The sequence below is a fragment of the Onychostoma macrolepis genome, chromosome 23 (genome assembly GCF_012432095.1).
Source record: "Onychostoma macrolepis isolate SWU-2019 chromosome 23, ASM1243209v1, whole genome shotgun sequence".
Taxonomy (NCBI): domain Eukaryota; kingdom Metazoa; phylum Chordata; class Actinopteri; order Cypriniformes; family Cyprinidae; genus Onychostoma; species Onychostoma macrolepis.
The window spans coordinates 17,700,743-17,718,624 of record NC_081177.1 but is presented as its reverse complement, the minus strand read 5'-3'; the positions used below and the strand labels follow the sequence as shown (position 1 = coordinate 17,718,624).

At 36.1% G+C, this 17,882-nt stretch overlaps 1 protein-coding gene across 2 annotated transcripts; it reads right to left on the bottom strand.

The window, feature by feature from the left end:
- Positions 1 to 7,217: 7,217 nt before the first annotated feature.
- Positions 7,218 to 15,751, bottom strand: si:rp71-17i16.5 (phosphatidylinositol 4,5-bisphosphate 3-kinase catalytic subunit gamma isoform). 2 transcript variants are annotated; one of them, XM_058763273.1, is made up of 11 exons: positions 15,480 to 15,751; positions 12,444 to 14,380; positions 12,272 to 12,337; positions 11,914 to 12,139; positions 11,739 to 11,833; positions 11,287 to 11,433; positions 11,095 to 11,185; positions 10,724 to 10,854; positions 10,476 to 10,587; positions 9,960 to 10,117; positions 7,218 to 8,831 (listed from the first exon to the last, which is right to left on the bottom strand). In XM_058763273.1, exons 2-11 carry the CDS (start codon positions 14,373 to 14,375, stop codon positions 8,574 to 8,576), a joined length of 3,216 nt encoding a protein of 1,071 aa, XP_058619256.1. In that variant the 5' UTR covers positions 14,376 to 14,380; positions 15,480 to 15,751; the 3' UTR covers positions 7,218 to 8,573. The 2 variants fall into 2 exon arrangements, with proteins under 2 accessions (XP_058619256.1, XP_058619257.1); XM_058763274.1 differs by having other exon boundaries at positions 12,444 to 14,296.
- Positions 15,752 to 17,882: the final 2,131 nt, after the last annotated feature.

Here is a 17,882-nt window from a genome sequence, read left to right as displayed (position 1 = left end):
ACACAGTCTTAAAGGGGTAGTTCATCCAAAAATGAAAATTCTGCCATTTACTTACCAACATTCTTCAAAATATCTTATTTTCTGCTCAACCAATGAGAGAAACTCATACAGGTTTGGAACAAGTGGAGGGTGAGTAAATAACATAATCAGAATATTGATTGAATGGAATATATATACACACACACACATTTTTTTTTAGTATGGCTCATCTCCAAAATTTTGTATTGCTAAAAGTTGCTCTCGGTTATATTACTATTATAACTAACATATATATATATACACTATAACTAACATATATATATATATATATATATATATATATATATATATATAATGTGTATGTGTGTATATATATATATATATGTTAGTTATAATAGTAATATAACCGAGAGCAACTTTTAGCAATACAAAATTTATTATATATATAACTGGGCTGTCAGTTTAACGCGTTAACTTAATTAATTAGTTATGAAAAAAATAATGCGATTAAAATATTTTAACGCAGTTATCGCACTGGCCCCGCCCCCAGACCTCTATGTCATCTTACATTTCATACAGTTGACTGTTGACAATGTGATGCAGGGCAACAACTCCATAAATGCATTTATGCCCTAAAATTCAAGATATTGGTGCAAAAAATGCCCCTGAATGTGTTTTTGTCTCATATAAATATCAAACGATAAGCGATTATCACACAAGCAGCCAGAGCTAGGCTATATCTCACAATAGTGCTGATGTCCCGAATACCACGAGGGCAAATGTGATTTTATACAACAGTTCAGTAAATAAGTTGATATTGCGTTATATTTTAACCACAAAATTATTTGTTTTGCACAATTTTGCAGAGAACATATTACCTTTAAAGCCATATAGCTGCAGAACTGTTGCACGTCTCCGAGCAACAAGGCGGTGTTTAGAATCCGCGTTCAACGAATCGTGTGACCTGATGATTCAAAGATCCATTCATAGAGAGAGCCGTTTACTTCATTCCTGAATGAATCAGTCGTTTGAATCGAATGAATGAATGACTCATAAAGACATTTACCGCCACCTGCTGGCAGATGTAGTTTCTTATTTAGAGTATCATATCATTTCATTCAAAAAATAAATAATAATAATAAAAACATTAAAGGGATAGTTCACCCAAAGAAAATTGAATTCTTCATTATTTACTCACCCTCATGTTATTTAAATCCTGTATTTTGTGGAACATAAAATAAGGTATTTTGAAGACTATTAACAAAGCTGTTTTGGTTACCAATGACTTTCATTGTATGAACAAAAAATCCTGAGATGTTTCTCAAATTATCTTGTTTTATGTTCCATAGTTTACGTTAGGCCGTTGTAGCCTAAATGTTTGTGTAATACATTTTATGTTAAAATCAAATAAAATATTTCTAAAGCCACAATTTGTAATGTCTACTTGATACTTTCTCATTTAACATAAAAATAGCTTTAAATTATCGTTTGTGGTTATTTTCACAGTCAAGTTTACTTTGCGATTAATTAGATTAATTAATCAAAACATCATGTAATTAATTCTAATCGATTGACAGCCCTCTATATATATATATATATATATATATATATATATATATATATATATATATATATATATATATATATATATATATATAAAATATTTGATTTATACACAGTATCTCACAGAAGTGAGTACACCCCTCACATTTCGGCAATCATTTTAGTATATCTTCTCAAGGGACAATTCTATAGAAATTAAACTTGGATATATTTTAGAGTAGTCAATGTGCAGTAAAGATTTACAATCCTCTGAAAATAACTCAACATACAGCCATTATTGTCAAAAAAGCTGGCAACAAAAGTGAGTTCACCCTAAGTGGCAAAGAACCCTCTGAGGATTTGAGAATTAGAATTGTTGCTCTCCACAAAGATGGCCTGGGCTATAAGAAGTTCGGTAACACCCTGAAACTGAGTTACAGTACAGTGGCCAGTGGCATACAGAGGTTTTCCAAGACGGGTTTCACTCGGAACAGACCTCACAGGGGTCAATCAAAGAAGTTGAGTCCTTGTGCTGTGCGTCAGGTGCAGAAGCTGGCTTCAAAAAACAGACGCATGAGTGCTGCCAGCATTGCTTTAGAGGTTGCAGAAGCAGAAGGTCAGCTTGTCAGTGCTCAGACCATACGCCGCACACTGCAACAAGTCGGTTTGCATGGCCGTCGTCCCAGAAGGAAGCCTCTTCTGAAGCTGGCTCACAAAAAAAGCCTGCAAACAGTTTGCTGAAGACAACCTGTTCAAGAGCATGAATTACAGGAACCATGTCCTGTGGTATGATGAGTCTAAGGCAAACTTGTTTGGCTCACATGGTGTCCAGCATGTGTGGTGCCCCGATGAGGAGTACCAAGAAAATTGTGTCTTGCCTACAGTCAAGTATGGTGGTGGTAGCATCATGGTCTGGGGCTGCATGAGTGCTGCTGGTGCTGGGGAGCTGCGGTTCATTGAGGGAAACATGGATTCCAACATGTACTGAGACATTCTGAAGCAGAAGATGATGCCCTCCCTTCAGAAACTGGGCCGAACAGCAGTTTTCCAACGTAATAACCCCAAACACACTGCCAAGATGACAACTGCCTTGCTGATGAAGGTGAAGGATGTCTCCAGACCTGAACCCTATTGAACACCTGTGGGGCATCCTCAAGCAGAAGGTGGAGAAGCACCATGTGTCTAACATCCAACAGCTCCGGGATGTCATTATGGAGGAGTGGAAGAAGATGCCAGCAACAATCTGTGCAGCTCTGGTGAACTCCAAGCCCAGGAGGATTAAGATGGTGCTAGATAACAATGGTGCCCCTACAAAATATTGACACTTTGGACACAGATTTGACATGTTCACTTAGGGTGTACTCATTTTTGTTGCCAGTTATTTGGACAATAATGACTATATGTTGAGTTATATTTAGAGGACAGTAAACTTGTACTTCTATACAAGCTGCACATTGACTACTCTAATATATATCCAAGTTTCATTTGTGCAGCATTGTCTCTTGAGAAGATATACTAAAAAAAATTCTGAAATATGAGGGGTGTACTCACTTTTGTGAGATACTGTATGTTATGAATATATAAATGCACACAGATGCATGTATATATTTGAGAAAAATATATAAATTATATGAATATAAATATATAAATGTAAAAAATAATAAATATATAAACCTACCCCTTACAGGAGACTGTCTGCAATTTTAGATTAAAAAAAAAACACACCATTTAGTATGTTTTTTTTAAGCCTTTTGATTTACAGGAACATAGGCAGTGTCCTCATAAACCACCTTCAAATTGTAATACCTCTGTCATACCCATGTCATTAAACAAATTTTGTCCCCGTAAACCACAAAAACCAGTACACACACAAGTAACTGTATATAATGCACAATAAATCTTAACACAATAAATTCCTTGCTAGAATAAATTTACAATAAGAAGCTAGACTTTTCATCACAAACTACTTATACTACTTTAATACATACTAGCGACACATTCAATAACACTTACCCGTGAGACTATGAACTCCATTATCTGACATCTACAGGTCAAGACACTAAACCCAATAGATGTAGCCTATATGTTGGACAACAGATAAAAAGGAGATGGATATGGGAGCATTATTTGCCCTGCATTTTAATCATCTGTGTAATTTTGTCTCTTTTCTGCCCTGAGACCTGGTTAATTTCTGACCCTGCTTGAGTGGTTAATAGGTTAACAGCTTTTAACTTCACCCCAACCATTTCCTGTCTTTTCATCGTCTACAAAGTGGTCCACATTCTGCTCGTGTGAAGGGGACGCCATACCTTTCAGCACGACCGATTTCAAATGGTGCTAGAAAACCCCAGTCCACTCTGAACACCAGAGGAAATCAGTCACGCTACAAAAGGTAGAAGCATAGCAGAAGACTGATTTTGTGTGGGATCATTAAATAAGCTTTTATATAAATCGCATGAATGCATTTAAAAGATCAGGCTAATTGAATGCCAATGTTAGTCACAAACACATGTCTGCTAATGAGCATAAGAGTCTTCTTCTAGTCTCATTTACTCGTACTGATTTATAGACTGCTTCCTGAAAACCTTTCCATACATAGCATACATATTGTTTTTGGTGGTTGCTGTGTCTCTGTGGTAATTGGAGGGCCCCTCTGAAGGACGCTGCAGTGTGTCATAGCAGCTTAGCCATGGACCATCAGTGCTGAAAAGAGGGGACCTCCCAGAATCAGCATGGCAGCGGATCTGTGTGAGACGTGGGAAATAACCAGCACAAACACACACATATTTTCGAAACATGCTTTAATTGCTTTTAAAATCATACACTCTGATTTATTTCACATCATTTTTATAAATAAAACTGAAATAACATCCTTCAGCCATTCAAGTTTAAATGAATAGAGAGACAATTAAAGGCACAATTCACCAGAAGTTGAAAATTCTATCATCATTTACTCACCCTCATGTTGTTCCAAACCCGTATGCTGTTATTGTTTTTTTTAAGTAGAACACAAAAAAAGAGTTTTTGAATTATTTTCACATTCCTTTGCGATAAATGGCACTTTCTTGTGTCCATTGACTGTCAAAATACAACTAGAAAGGCACCTTGAAATGAGTCCACATACTTAAATATAAAGGTTCCAAAAGTGCCATAGTCCACAGCAGTGCATTAGAAGAGCTATTCAGTAAACGGTTCTTAAAGAAAGAAACTTTTTTTTTCACTATAAAAAATATTTTGTGGGTTTGAAAGGTGTATTTTAAAGGTTCTTCTTGAAACCGTTGATGTCAATAAATAACCTTTTATCTTTAAGAGTGCATACAACTTGTGCACTATATACAGTATAAGCGTTAAAATAACAATCTAAATTGTTACAATCTAAATTTAAGTCACTATTCACTGTGATCTGTTCCAGCTTAAGAGCAGATCTCAAATCAAATGTGGTGCTGGTTTCATTGGTAATGTTTGAAGTAACGGCCATATTAGATTGAAATAGTCTGTGAGCTTCAACTATTTACCCTTAATAGTCTTTGCCCTTAATATTTCAAATTTGTTTGATTTCAGTATTTTTTTTTAATAATATTTCCATAATATGCAATGTGTGCACGTCTTTTAACAAAAACAATGTGTCTTAGGGTTTTGTGATCGTTTAAGATTAGCCCTTGAGGCTAATGAGTTTTAGTTAGATGTAGTTAGCCACACCTGCACTTAACCTGAAGACAGATTTGATTAAAGACACACCTGTGGTATGTACACAAAAAGTTTGGAGTCATTAAAAACACACAAAATGTAATGGAATTTGACTCCAGTCTTTAACATTTGTTCCAGGAATCAGCTGTCGTGTCTCTTTATGACCCACATTAACTTTTGAGAAATACCTTTCCAAAGGTTCAGTGCTATTATGAGCAGAAATGTATTTAGCAGACACTTTTATCCAAAGAAACTTACAATTGAGGAAAACAAACTGATGTGATCATAAGTGACCGCACAAGGATGTGTGAAGGCACAAGTACAGTATATAAGTTAAGTCTATCTACTACCTTAGTTGAGTCTAGATGTTGCAGCATTTTATTATTATTATTATTGTTATTATTATTTTAATGCTAATACACTATAGTTTGTAAAGCAAGTACTGCGCTCCAGAATCAGATAACCATATATGCATAGTCAGTAGGGTTTTTTTCTTACCTTGTTTTAGTATATTTACTTAGGGCACCCATAAAATCAAACAACATATATTTCTGCATGTCCTTTTTTGAAGTCTGCATTTAAAGTCACCTTGATGATTAGCATTTTCTTTGGGCAGAATCTTTCAGTAGTGTTACAGAACACACTAATGAAACTATATATACTCTATTACCTCACAATGCATTACAAAATGTGTTTTTTTTTTTTTTTTTTTTTAACAGTAATTTGTGTTATTGACTTTGCATTGATTTGACAGTAATTGGAAAAATCCTCATTCTCGCTTTTTTTTAAATAATGTGGGGAGATTGGGGGCTTGTCTGGCTGTTCTGTCTGGCATGAACTAGGTCAGTGCTCTTTTCTGCACTGGAAACCATTGCTGCTTGACTCTCTTCTCCACATGCACTCAGTAACCTGGACTCAGATATGAACTGACTTGCCCACTGACACACCCTTATAAGTAATTACTGGAGCTTCTCAATTATAAAAAGCAAGTTGAATCAGATATGGCTTTTTTTCCCCTATTTTTCATTTATTTATTTATTTTTTGAGGGCGTGACCTCAAGGAGAGCACATGGCGATGGGATATGACCACATATCCATGTGGGTTTAAAAGCAGGGTGTCACGCAGTCGGTTTAGTGTAAAGCAGTGCTATAGTTCTGAACATGGTTCACTGTAATTGAACCAAAGACCTATAGGGTATCAAGTATAAAGCACAAATATTTGTCACAATTATTACCTATAAATATTAGCCTCAGTTCACGAGAAGCATATTTTCTGTAACATATTTATATTCTAATATTTTTTAAATATTATTATTTGAATTATGTATGATAAATATACATAGTAAATAAATAGTTTCAACATGATAGAATAAATACCTTTTTGTCTGTTACACTCACCTGTGTCTGAAGGAAGACGTTGAATCAGCAGCTGAAAGTCAATGTATTTGAAGACCAAAAATGAAAAAATTTATAAATAATAACAATATTCAATCTATTCTAAAAAAGTCTTACCTTTTGATAAAGTGCTGTAAAAGAGAGCTTGTAGAGCTGTAATAGTGAAGAATGGACAGTCCCAAGAAAGACACTCAGCCAGTGTGTGGGACGACCATGTGCTCATCCTTGTCAGAAACACAGTGATGCCGTCTTGGTATGTGTGTTTGTGTGTGAGTGCGTAAGAAAGAGGAATCGAGGAAGAGTGAAATAAATGAATGCTGAGCTGTTTAAAGACAAAACTTGATTAAATGAGAAATGTAAAAATACCGGAAAATACCTCAACAAAGGAAAAGACTGAAGAAAGAACAGCATGATATGAGAATGCAGTGGATGAGAGGCGAGAAGCTAAGAGAAGCATGGAGGCTTGTCTGTCTGGAAACAGTCTCTCAGACAGACTTGACAGCCCCCCGCCCATGCCCCCCAAACTGCTGGCTTTGAAAACACCCCTACACCCACCAAAAACCCCTCCCTTCCCTCTCTACCCTCACCAACAAACACGACAACTCCACAACACGGCATTTGCGCAGGGAATTTTCATGTCGTACTCTTAGTACTGTTAACAAAAACTAACACTGTTTTATCTCAGAGTCTATTGTTAACAAGCAACGTGCTTTTAGGTCTGTTGTCTCATGACCCAGTGCATGTGAGGTGAATATGGGCCAGGGTGCCCTCTAAAGGCAACCACTGTAAATAGCAGGATGGTACTCATGAGAGCATGTGATTACACTGTTTACATGAAAGATCTCATTTCCTGGTGTGTCATCCTTATTACTTACAGTACCATCATGGCACACTGATGGTCTTTCTAATGGTCTTAATTCATCTGTGAATTGTGATTGATTATTTAATGGAAAAAATAAGAAACATGAAGTAACAAACAAACATTTATTGATTATATTGAATACAGAATTTTTCTCCATATAATTTGCATGATAAAATGTAATGTTAATGTTCATAAAACGTAAATTCACCCTCATTCTGTTTAAATTACTTTCTGTTCATACTACAACAATGTGCCAAATGTTAATTTGAATATTTAAAATGCATAAATGAGATTTGAGATTTACATTGATTTGTTTATTATTTACATAAAGTTCTGAATACTTGAAATGGACCACTTTTGTTGTACTTTTATGGTGCTTTTTGTCCTTTTAGGAACTTGTCAGCCTCTGGTCACTTTCATGGTATAGAGCAGCATGAACATCCTGACAAACATCTCCTGTTGTATTCAGCTTAGCAAAGGAAATCAGAAAATCAAGTTTGGAATGATATCGGATCATTACACAAACACCGTTGAATGAGCATATTACTCCAGTTTTAGGGCACCTTCATTGGCTTCCAATCAGATATCGTATTCAATTTAAGATTTTACTTTTTACTTATAAGGCCCTTTATAATCTAGCACCTTCTTATCTTAGTGAACTTCTTCGTGTGTATGTACCTACTCGATCCCTCAGGTCTTCTTCTTCTGTGACTCTTGTATTGCTCCGACGCTTTGGAATACTTTACCTCAAGATATACGTAAGTCTTAGTCTTTCAATTTTTAAATCGCGTCTTAAAACTCATTTTTTTAGATTAGCCTATCCTGAGTGATTTTAGTTAGGTTATTGTGTATTGATTTTTTGTATTATTGTTTATTGTGTTGTTGTTTCTTCCCTTTGTTTAATTATGTATTTTATTATTGTAAGGTGTCCTTGAGTGTCTTGAAAGGCGCTCACAAATAAAATGAATTATAATTATTATTATATGAGGGTGAGTAAATAATTTGGGTTAACTGTCTCTTTAAGCCAGTGGTTCTCAATCTTTTTGTAGCATGTAGAGAAATTCCCTTTGCTAACTGTCAGAAAGGTTACATAGTTTCCTTATGTTTTCTATTTAATGCCTGCCATCATGTGAAACCACCAGTTGGCCTGGACAGTCCAACCTTTCTGCTCACAGAGGGCAATCTGCTGCAGGAAGTGGTTCCGAGCCTCTTCCTCCCCTTGGTCCTGCTGCAGTGCAGTTCGCAGGTAGCGCATGTCCTGTGACATGCTGAGCTCAGGGATTCCCGTGAGCAGCATTAGAGAGAAGAGTGTGACTAGAAGGCGAGACTGAGCCCGGAGGGACAGATAGGCATTGATACAGGTGTCCTGAAGAAAGAACAGATACTGGAGCTCAGATTATGGCTGTAGCATTTTGTTGACTTGTTCAAATCATGTGTCTGCATGATTAAACATACAGTATGCTTTATTTTTTTATTAGTTACTGTATCACAAATACAGATCAGAGTAAACTTTGTAAATACGTAATAAAATGGGCTGACAGGAGTAACAAATGCTTCTCAAGTTTTGTGTTAGTGGCATGTATTGTTTTAGTGTTATTCATTAATTTAGTTTTTTATATTTTGAAGTAGCTTTTATTTCTATATTTTCAGATACCATTTTAATTTAAGTTTTGGTAATTTCATGTGCTTTTTATGTGTAGTTTTTATTAGATTTTTTTTTTTAAAGGTTTCTATGAAGTTTGTTTATTTTAGTTTTAGTCATTTTATTACTTCCAACGCTTCTAATTTTTAAAGGGATAGTTCGACCAAAAATGAAAATTACCCCATGATTTACTCATCCTCAAGCCATCCTAGGTGTATATGACTTTCTTCTTTCAGGTGTTATTTTAAAAAAAATGTCCTGGATCTTGAATCCCAAAAAAGTGCATCCATCCATAATAAAAAGTACTCCACACAGCTCCGAGGGGTTAATAAAGGCCTTTTGAAGTGAATCAATGCAATTGTGTAAGAAAATATACATATTTGAATTGTGGAAGATTTCAATATAAGCCAAGAAGAGACTCAAGTTTTTTCACCGGAGCTTACGCTACACCTACATCTTCTGCTGGAAGGCCATTCTCTTGTGAATTTGTGTACAACAGTTAGTTGAAGCCAGAGATTACGGTTTATAAAGTTTTAAATATGGGTATTTTTCATACACAAACACATCACTTTGCACCAGAAGGCAAAAAAACTATTTTTTTTTATTATTATAATTCCAATTGTATTCATCTGAAAGAAGAAAGTCATGTACACCTAGGATGGCTTGAAGGTGAGTAAATCATTTTTAGGTGAACTATCCCGTTAACTTTAAATTGTAATATTTATATTTTATATTGTAATTACCGATAACAAATTTGAATAGTTTTTCATTTTAGTTCACAATAACGACACTGATTGCGAGGCCCTGTAACACAGAAAATAATTCAAAGAGAAACCGTGTAACAGAACCTACCCTAAATCTCTGGAAGTAGAGGCTGGGACGGCCTTTCACCCTGCCCATCACATATAGGAAGTCAGGGGTGAGGACAAAGGGCACCCTTTCTCTGTTCACCCCCAGGAAGCTCTTAGTGTTGCCCAAGATGTGCCCAAAATCAATGTGGAATAAGTTCCCTGAGAAGAATTGAGAATTTAACATTAGTTTTGTTCCATGTGGACATTAGTAAAATACTGGGACATCTATTCAAGGCATGTTCTGTGTTATTGTACCCTCTCTAAAAATGTACACGTAATACTCCGAACATTTTGTATGGATGGTAGACATAAAATATGTGACATGAATCATATTTTATTAACCAGATGTAACAAGATCATGACTGAAGTTGAACTGGATCATTTATTTGTAATATATTAATCTACATAGTTTACTGGTTTTGCATATTTAATAATTACATAATGTGATTGTTTTTTAATTTTTCTTTTTCTTTTGTCTTGTCAGATGCACAAGACAAAAACTAACTTGTTCTTTTACCTTGATCAGTGATCATAATGTTGTCATTGTGGCGGTCACCTATACCCAGCACATAAGTAGCTACACAGTAGCCGGCACATGAGTTCACAAACTTCTCCATAGCTTGAAAGTGCTGTTGCACCGAAGTTCAAGACAAAAGGAAGAGAATTATCAAATATCTTCTTGTCGAGACGATACAGAAAACATATCTGATAGAATGACAGAAGGCAGCTCACATGACATAGTGTTAGTACAGTATATCTGCTTACTTTTTCCTGGAATGAGCACTTCCTCTCAAGCCAGTCATACAAGGCATTGTTTTTGAAAGCTCCTGCCACACCTCCCTGACTCCTCTGAACAGAGGAAATAGTGATCGCATTTCGCACGATCTCAATCATTCCTGTGTCAAAGACAGACATACAGCTGAATGTAAAGGCAGAGATGACCGTCAGTTGATCTGTTTATTGGTCATTAAACATTTTTCAGGTATCCTAGAGTGCAGTGCCATAATTACTATTATTTTAAAATATATTTTTGTTTGTCTATCAATATTTGTTGAATATTTTAAGGGTTCTTATAATAATATTATAATAAGCGGTATTATAATTCTGTTATAAGAACAAGAGAGACTGATCATTACCTATGTTATATCCAGTTGAAATGCATCCATAGGGCACCAGGTTCAAATCTAAACCTTTTTCTTTCCAAATTGAGTCCATGACCCTTAGAGTCTGAAAAACCACGTTTAAAAAAGAAAGAATTTTAATTTTTTAATTTGGTTTCTTGTAACTAGTGAAAATCAGTCAGTGTTTTTAAATAGTTGTTTATTTACCTGGATGATGAGCATGTCCTGTCGGAGGTCATCTCCATGTTTAAAGATGATGCCGACAGGAGGAGAGGCTGGAGCTTCTGACTGTACGCAGGAGAACTCAAGCCACAGTGGCTTTTTCTTAGAGGCCATCACTTTACAGTCTTTTAGCTGAATGAAAACAGTTTGAGTTACAAAAATTAAAATGTTGCCATTGTTTGTTTAACTTCATGTCGTTCTAAACTTGTATTATTTCTTTCATCTGCCGAACACAAAATCAGATATTTTGAAGCATGTTAATGAATCAATGAGGTCCAGACAAACGATTTTTCAAAACGTCTTGTTTTGTGTCATACAGGTTTAGAATGACATGAGAGTGAATAAATAATTACAGAATTCATTTTAATTTTAGGGTGAACTATGCATTAAGGACTAATATTTATTTTTTGGTTAAGTTTGGTTTGGTTTCAACTCACTATGATACTTCCTGCTCTGACACGGGGATCAAAAGGCACCTGGAAGTCAGAGGGTAAATTGCACTCCTCCAGTAACTCCTGCAGCTTCTGAGGAGCTGATACACATACATGATAATGTAGATCTATGTACTACATATAAGACATAATACTCAGGACGCAGTTTTTTGAACTTTACCTGTTGATGGAAGATCCGTTCTGTCTGGGTAGAGCACCTTGACTGTTAGAGCCACTTCGTGCAGGCAATTGACGACTTGTACTTGACGCTGGAATTCAGTCAGCATTGCCTCTCCACAGCCCAACAGATAGGCCTCCAGTATGACCGCCATACGCTGGCGGAAAAATGGACATCCTGCCACCTCACTCCGCAAATACCAGAAAAAGAAGTGTCCGATCCATTTGCTCTGTGTTCCAGGAAATTGCAATAGCACATAGTTAAACTTTATCTTCTGACAGTTGAAATGGTGCAAGTTATTTTTGGTGATAATGACAGAGGTGGAAATTATCCTCTAATGAAGGAGTCAAACATGACTCACCCTTAGTGCTCTTCTGAGAAGGAATCTTGCCAAACAGCTATCATGATATGGTTCGACTTTAAGGGTCTACAGAAAATGACATGCCTTATTAGGTTTTGCTTCTCAATTCCCCAACTATGAGTTCCAAGAAAGAGCTACTGTATAGGTCAATTACACTTGTATAACTTTTTACCTGAACCAGTTGCAGCAGGTACTTAAGTACCTCATCATTGGATAGGATGTCTAATCTTTGAACTGCCAATCTTCTGACCTTCATGTCTGCAAAATCCACACTCAGAAGCTCAAGGGCCACAGGCAGCTCTATATCCTCTGGTTCCCAGTGACTCAACAACCAATGGACATCCTGGACTGCAGTTGGCAACATCCAGTCTACCATGCGAAGAAACTGAGGCAAATTTGAGGCATAGTGGACACTTTCTTCTTTAAGCCTTCTGAAGCAATCCGTCCTTGTGAAAGGTGGTGTTGGAGAAGCCTCACTAGATGGTGAGGAGATTCTGGATTCTCCTGAGAGGTCCAGCATAGACGAGTCTGAAACAGGAGATGTACCACTACCAGAAGAGTTCTTGCCATATGGCAGGACAACAGGAAAGCTGTAGCGATCGAGCATAAAGGTAATTGCCATTGCTTTGGCTACATCAGGGTTAGTGGCGGTAGACAGCTTTTCTGCTTCGAAAGTGAATGCCTCCTCGTCCCATTCTGGGAAAGGCCACATGTGCAGAGTGTGTGGACCTTGGCTAAGAAGGGATCTGTGGTCAATCAGCTGATGGTTTACGAAGTATAGTACTTGCCCTTTTCCCTTCTGGGAATCTTGTACTTTAGAGGAGTTTGACTTTGTGTCCTTGGTTGACATGCCTTCAACAGTACTGGCATTAATTGTGAGGCCTAATTTAGCACCGTGAGGGATATCCCTGATCAGAATGTCAAATTCCAGCCAGGTGTTCCACAGCACTTCATCCATAAACTCTTTTGAAGTTGAACAAACTGATGACACAGTCTTTCTACCGTAAATTATGGTGGCTTCCACATGGACAAATGGCGGTACCTTACTTGGGAGTTCTGGGATGTCAAACCCTAAGAGTTTAACCCTGAACTTTCTCTCACAGTCCCAGAGGGAAATCATGACAATGTCCTCTACTTTCATCCTATTAAGGGAAAGCTCCTCGTGGGAGCTTGAGAGACCAGTGAGACTGTCCACCAGTGGCCAGTACTCTCTACTTACTGTGTCTTCTGGAAGGGATGAGATGGCAACCACTGAGAGATGAAGCTCCAGTGTGTTTTCAAGGCAGTGCCTGACCCACAGGTAGTCAGAGAGCTGGAAGCCTCCATTCAAGAATTCCTCTCTGCCACACACCTGGAGCACATAATCAACAGACCATCTTTCGAATGACAGGTCCTCCTTCGGCAATGATTCCCAGAAGATTTTGAGGAGGTCACTGGGGGTATGTGTCAGGTCAGCTTTAATTGAAAGGCTTGAACTATTATAATAAAGAGTCACTGAGAGTTTCTGTTGAAGGTAACCTTGCTGATCGTTCGGGAGCGCTGTGGATGTTATCCACGATTCAGTGGCATAAGCTACTGAATCCCGGTTTTTCAGCTCTTCCCTTCGTGGTGTGGCAAACTTTCTTCGGGTATAGCTGAGCTCACTTAAACGATTAGTGTCTGAGGAGTCCAAATCATAGCCAATTAACTTGTTCAGAATACCCTGGAATTGAATTTTCTCCATAGATGTGGTTTTCTGAGCCAACACACTGACATAGGCGGTCTGAAGACCATCGGTACCTTGAAACCATGGTGCATCCAGAGTTTTCAAAACCTGATAGTCGTCATAAATTTCATACCACTCGTCCTCCTTGTGGTACAACAGACTGTATCGTTCTGGGTCCAGAAGTGCAAATGGCTCAGAAAGTCTGTTGTTCTCCTGTGCTACCATACACAGACGTACACGAAGCTGGCGGACGCTACATTGTGCTGGGAGTTTCACCTGAACGGGCTCCTGGGTGTCCAGGACCTGGAAACCTTCCCTGACTGGTAAATTGCAAATAAATACAAGGCTGTTATCTGAGCAAGATTCCTGTTGCTGGTGTGCATCCCATTTGTTCTCCATGGATGCTGGAATGGAAGTTAACACATTTAACTATTACTAATTTTATTTTTTGTGTAGTGTTAAGGGGACTTTTAAAAGGCAGTGCCATGACTGGGATAAAGTTTTATTTATAATTGTGAATAAATTGTAAAAATAAATGTAAAGAAAATGGCCATGTGCACGGTGTTTGCACTTGCTAAACTCTCTGTTAAGGTGCTTTGACTGGTTGCCAGAGCATGTTTTACCATGTTGCTATGCAACCATACATTCCAGCCATGTTACTGGTAGATATGAATGTTGCTTCCTCCTTGCATTTCTCCATCTTTGTGAGGTTAAATATTGTCTTTAGTGTAAAAAATTATTTTATTTTTTATTTCACTATTATTCATTCAAATGTTCATTTATTTATTTATTTATTTTTACACATATGATTTTCTCATTGGCAGTGGGTTTTTTTGTTTAGTTTTTTGTCGGTAAATTACCAATGTGTATACATTTTTTTGTTTGTGTTTTTATGTGAGTACATTTTTGGACATAAACCCACTGGACAATGTAGATAACTAACATGCAATTTTTTTAACATGTTGCTTTTCTGTTTCTCTCACTTACAGACTAGATATGATGGCGCAGCTAAATATGATAAAGACTTCCTAAATATCACATAAAAATTGTGCACAGTTTAGAAGGTGCACAGGTTGGCTCAACCTAACACCGGTGTATCTTACTCCACTCTCTCTTACTGGTATTTATTTCGTAAACTATTATTAATTAATTAAATGTGAACCTTGATGAATGTGTAAATTGTAATTTAGTATTATTGTTTTTGCAGCTTAATCATTCTTTTAACCCCCCCACCCCCAAAAAATAATATACCTGTTGCACCTGTTTTTATATAAATGCAGTTTTTAGTTTGAGGTAGGTTTTGCAACACACAAACTGGTTCTGCCAGCCACTCTAGAAGAATGCATCATTCTTGAGCCTTGCCCTGCTCTGCTAAAGCCCCGAGAATCTACAGACTGTAAGTACTATATTCCTCACAAAATGTTGTGTGTTTTACAACATATTTACAATACGGAATGTCAGTTTGTGTTGTATGATTATAATGAATCAGAAAATTGCACTCACCTATACAGCATGTATGTCTTTGGTTTCAGGTCAGTTTCTGTGGCTTGTGTGTGAGCTACAGTTCAATTTCCCTGTAATGCATCAATGTGAAGTGACTGATTGCACAACGACTCATCACTTCCTCATTCTTTTGTTTTTCTGCACCTGAGAGGAAGAACGTTTTGATCACTACAGGCTTATTTTCTTTTGTTGGTTTCATTTAATTCAGAATTAAATTTCCATGGCCAATTATTTTTTTTCTTTTTTATGACATATTACCATCTCTCTGTATTTAAACCCAAACATTAATATTAGTTTTAGTCTTCATCAAGAACTCTTAGAATTAAACGAATTAAATACTGTAGTGCTTGAACTGAACAATGACTCTAAAATGCTGAAGTAAAATGTCACTCTCTTTAATCACTAGAGGGAGCCTATAGCCTATTTTTAAGCAAGACTGGTTGGATTAGGAAGTACTGTATCTCCATTAAAAAATGCAAAAACTTTTGTTTGGTCAAGATCCCTCTCTTCTCTCTCCCTTCAATTGAAAAGTTTCATTTGAGTAAAGAGCTACATATTTTTGTTCTTTATCCTATTATATGCATGCTCATGTAATTTTGGAAGCATGCAGGAGGGAAAAGGAAATGTTGTTTTGCCACTAATTTTCACACATGATAATGAACTTTCAGTTTATATAAACATTTCTTGCTCATTTGAATTTTGCCATTTTCTCATCACTTATTCAGTCATTTAAAATACATTTATTTAAAGAAACTTTGAATGCTTAAAAGTGATAAAAAGCACTTTTCCAAGATCAAAACATGTTGCATGATCAAAAACAGTATGAGGATAGACTGATCACATTTAAAATGCATTGCTGGTTTTAAAATGTGTCATATGTTGCAGTAATGCACCATGTTCCAAGAGGTCAAATTAAAAATAGATTTTCTGAAGAAAATGCAAGTGGAGCTTGAAGTGCAAAGTTATGGTGTTGCTAAGGTGTTCTGAGTGTTTGTTAGTATTTTGCTATGTGGTCTGTCTAACATGTCAAAATATTCCACTCACTATGGATTTCACAGGTTTGTCCTTCATGTCTAGCGTTATGGTAATTTTTTTTTTTTTCCTCCAGCAGTTAGTCATCAGGCAAAAATAGTAAGTCTGACTGATAAGAAATTAGATATTAGCACACCTCTTCTCAACAAGCCATACAATTAAAGAAAATGGTCCGAAAAAATATGTAAGTTGCATTTTAAACACTTACTGGTAGCAACCACTGACTGAGAGATGAAAAAGAGTCTGGACGATTAAGTTAATAGATTTGCTCACCATTTCCAGCAGTTTATTAAGCATACTGCAGGTATCAGACATCTCTATGGAGACACCATATTGGTATAAAGGTTAATAAAGTATTTTTATTATTTTGCACCAAATAATTGTCATATCTCACAAATGCATATTATTTTTGCACAGAAAAATTCTTAAAATTCAGCAAAATTCTTACATTTATGCTCAAAATTCAACAAAACCAAAGAGAGTGTAAAGAAACAACATTGTCTTAAATGCATACTTGAAAATCTTACATAAACGGCAGCAAGATAAAGTTCAATTTTTTTGTCACAATAAATAAACAATCAAATAAATACAAATCAATCAATCAAATGTAGCTATTAAAACATGATTCCATCCTTCACCAGTTCACATACACATTTCTACATTTTTTTTATTTTCCATCATAAGTATTAATTTATGAAGCTACAGTATTAGTCAATGCAGTTAAACCCTGATTACATTTACACATAGAAACTGAGTCGTTTCACCTTTACTCATTTCTGCTACGCCTTTTTACAATGCATCCAAATTCTTGGCAGGTAATCATTAAGAATGTCAACATAATTATATTTCACAGCTTTAGGTAAATGTGCATATGTTGTCAAGGTTATATGCAAGGATATATAAAGCTGTCAGATATGTACTTTAAACAGTGTGTTGAGTGAAAATCAGGGGACCATCTGTGTTTAAAATATATACACATAGGTGATACTTTACAATATACCTCAGTTTTACAGCATTTTTATTGTTGAGTAATGCTAAATATCCATTAACACAGTTTTAAAATGTCAAGTTTGTTTTTATTCATCAGTTTAATAAATTAATTTATTATGAACAAACCTGAATTAACAGTGAATAACAGTATATTTATAAATGAACACAAACATTAATAAATGCTGTTAGTTCATGATGCATTAAATAAACAATTTGAACCTAGTGTTACCAAATTATATTTATATAGAAACTATATAAATATAAGTAGAAGCATATTTTATGTGAACAAAAGGCACATTGCATTTGAGTCAGATTTACTGTTTTGCATTCAAAGTATCTTGCATTAAAGCTTTACATTGTGCGTTATTACAATCTCACAAT

Excerpts from the sequence above, each read along its gene's own strand:
- si:rp71-17i16.5 (XM_058763273.1), bottom strand. The coding sequence starts at position 14,375 with ATGGAGAACAAATGGGATGCACACCAGCAACAGGAATCTTGCTCAGAT. Across the intron at positions 12,140-12,271 it reads TTCTCAGAAGAGCACTAAGG|AGCAAATGGATCGGACACTT; the intron begins GTGAGTCATGTT and ends CCTGGAACACAG. Across the intron at positions 8,832-9,959 it reads TCTACTTCCAGAGATTTAGG|GACACCTGTATCAATGCCTA; the intron begins GTAGGTTCTGTT and ends TTCTTTCTTCAG.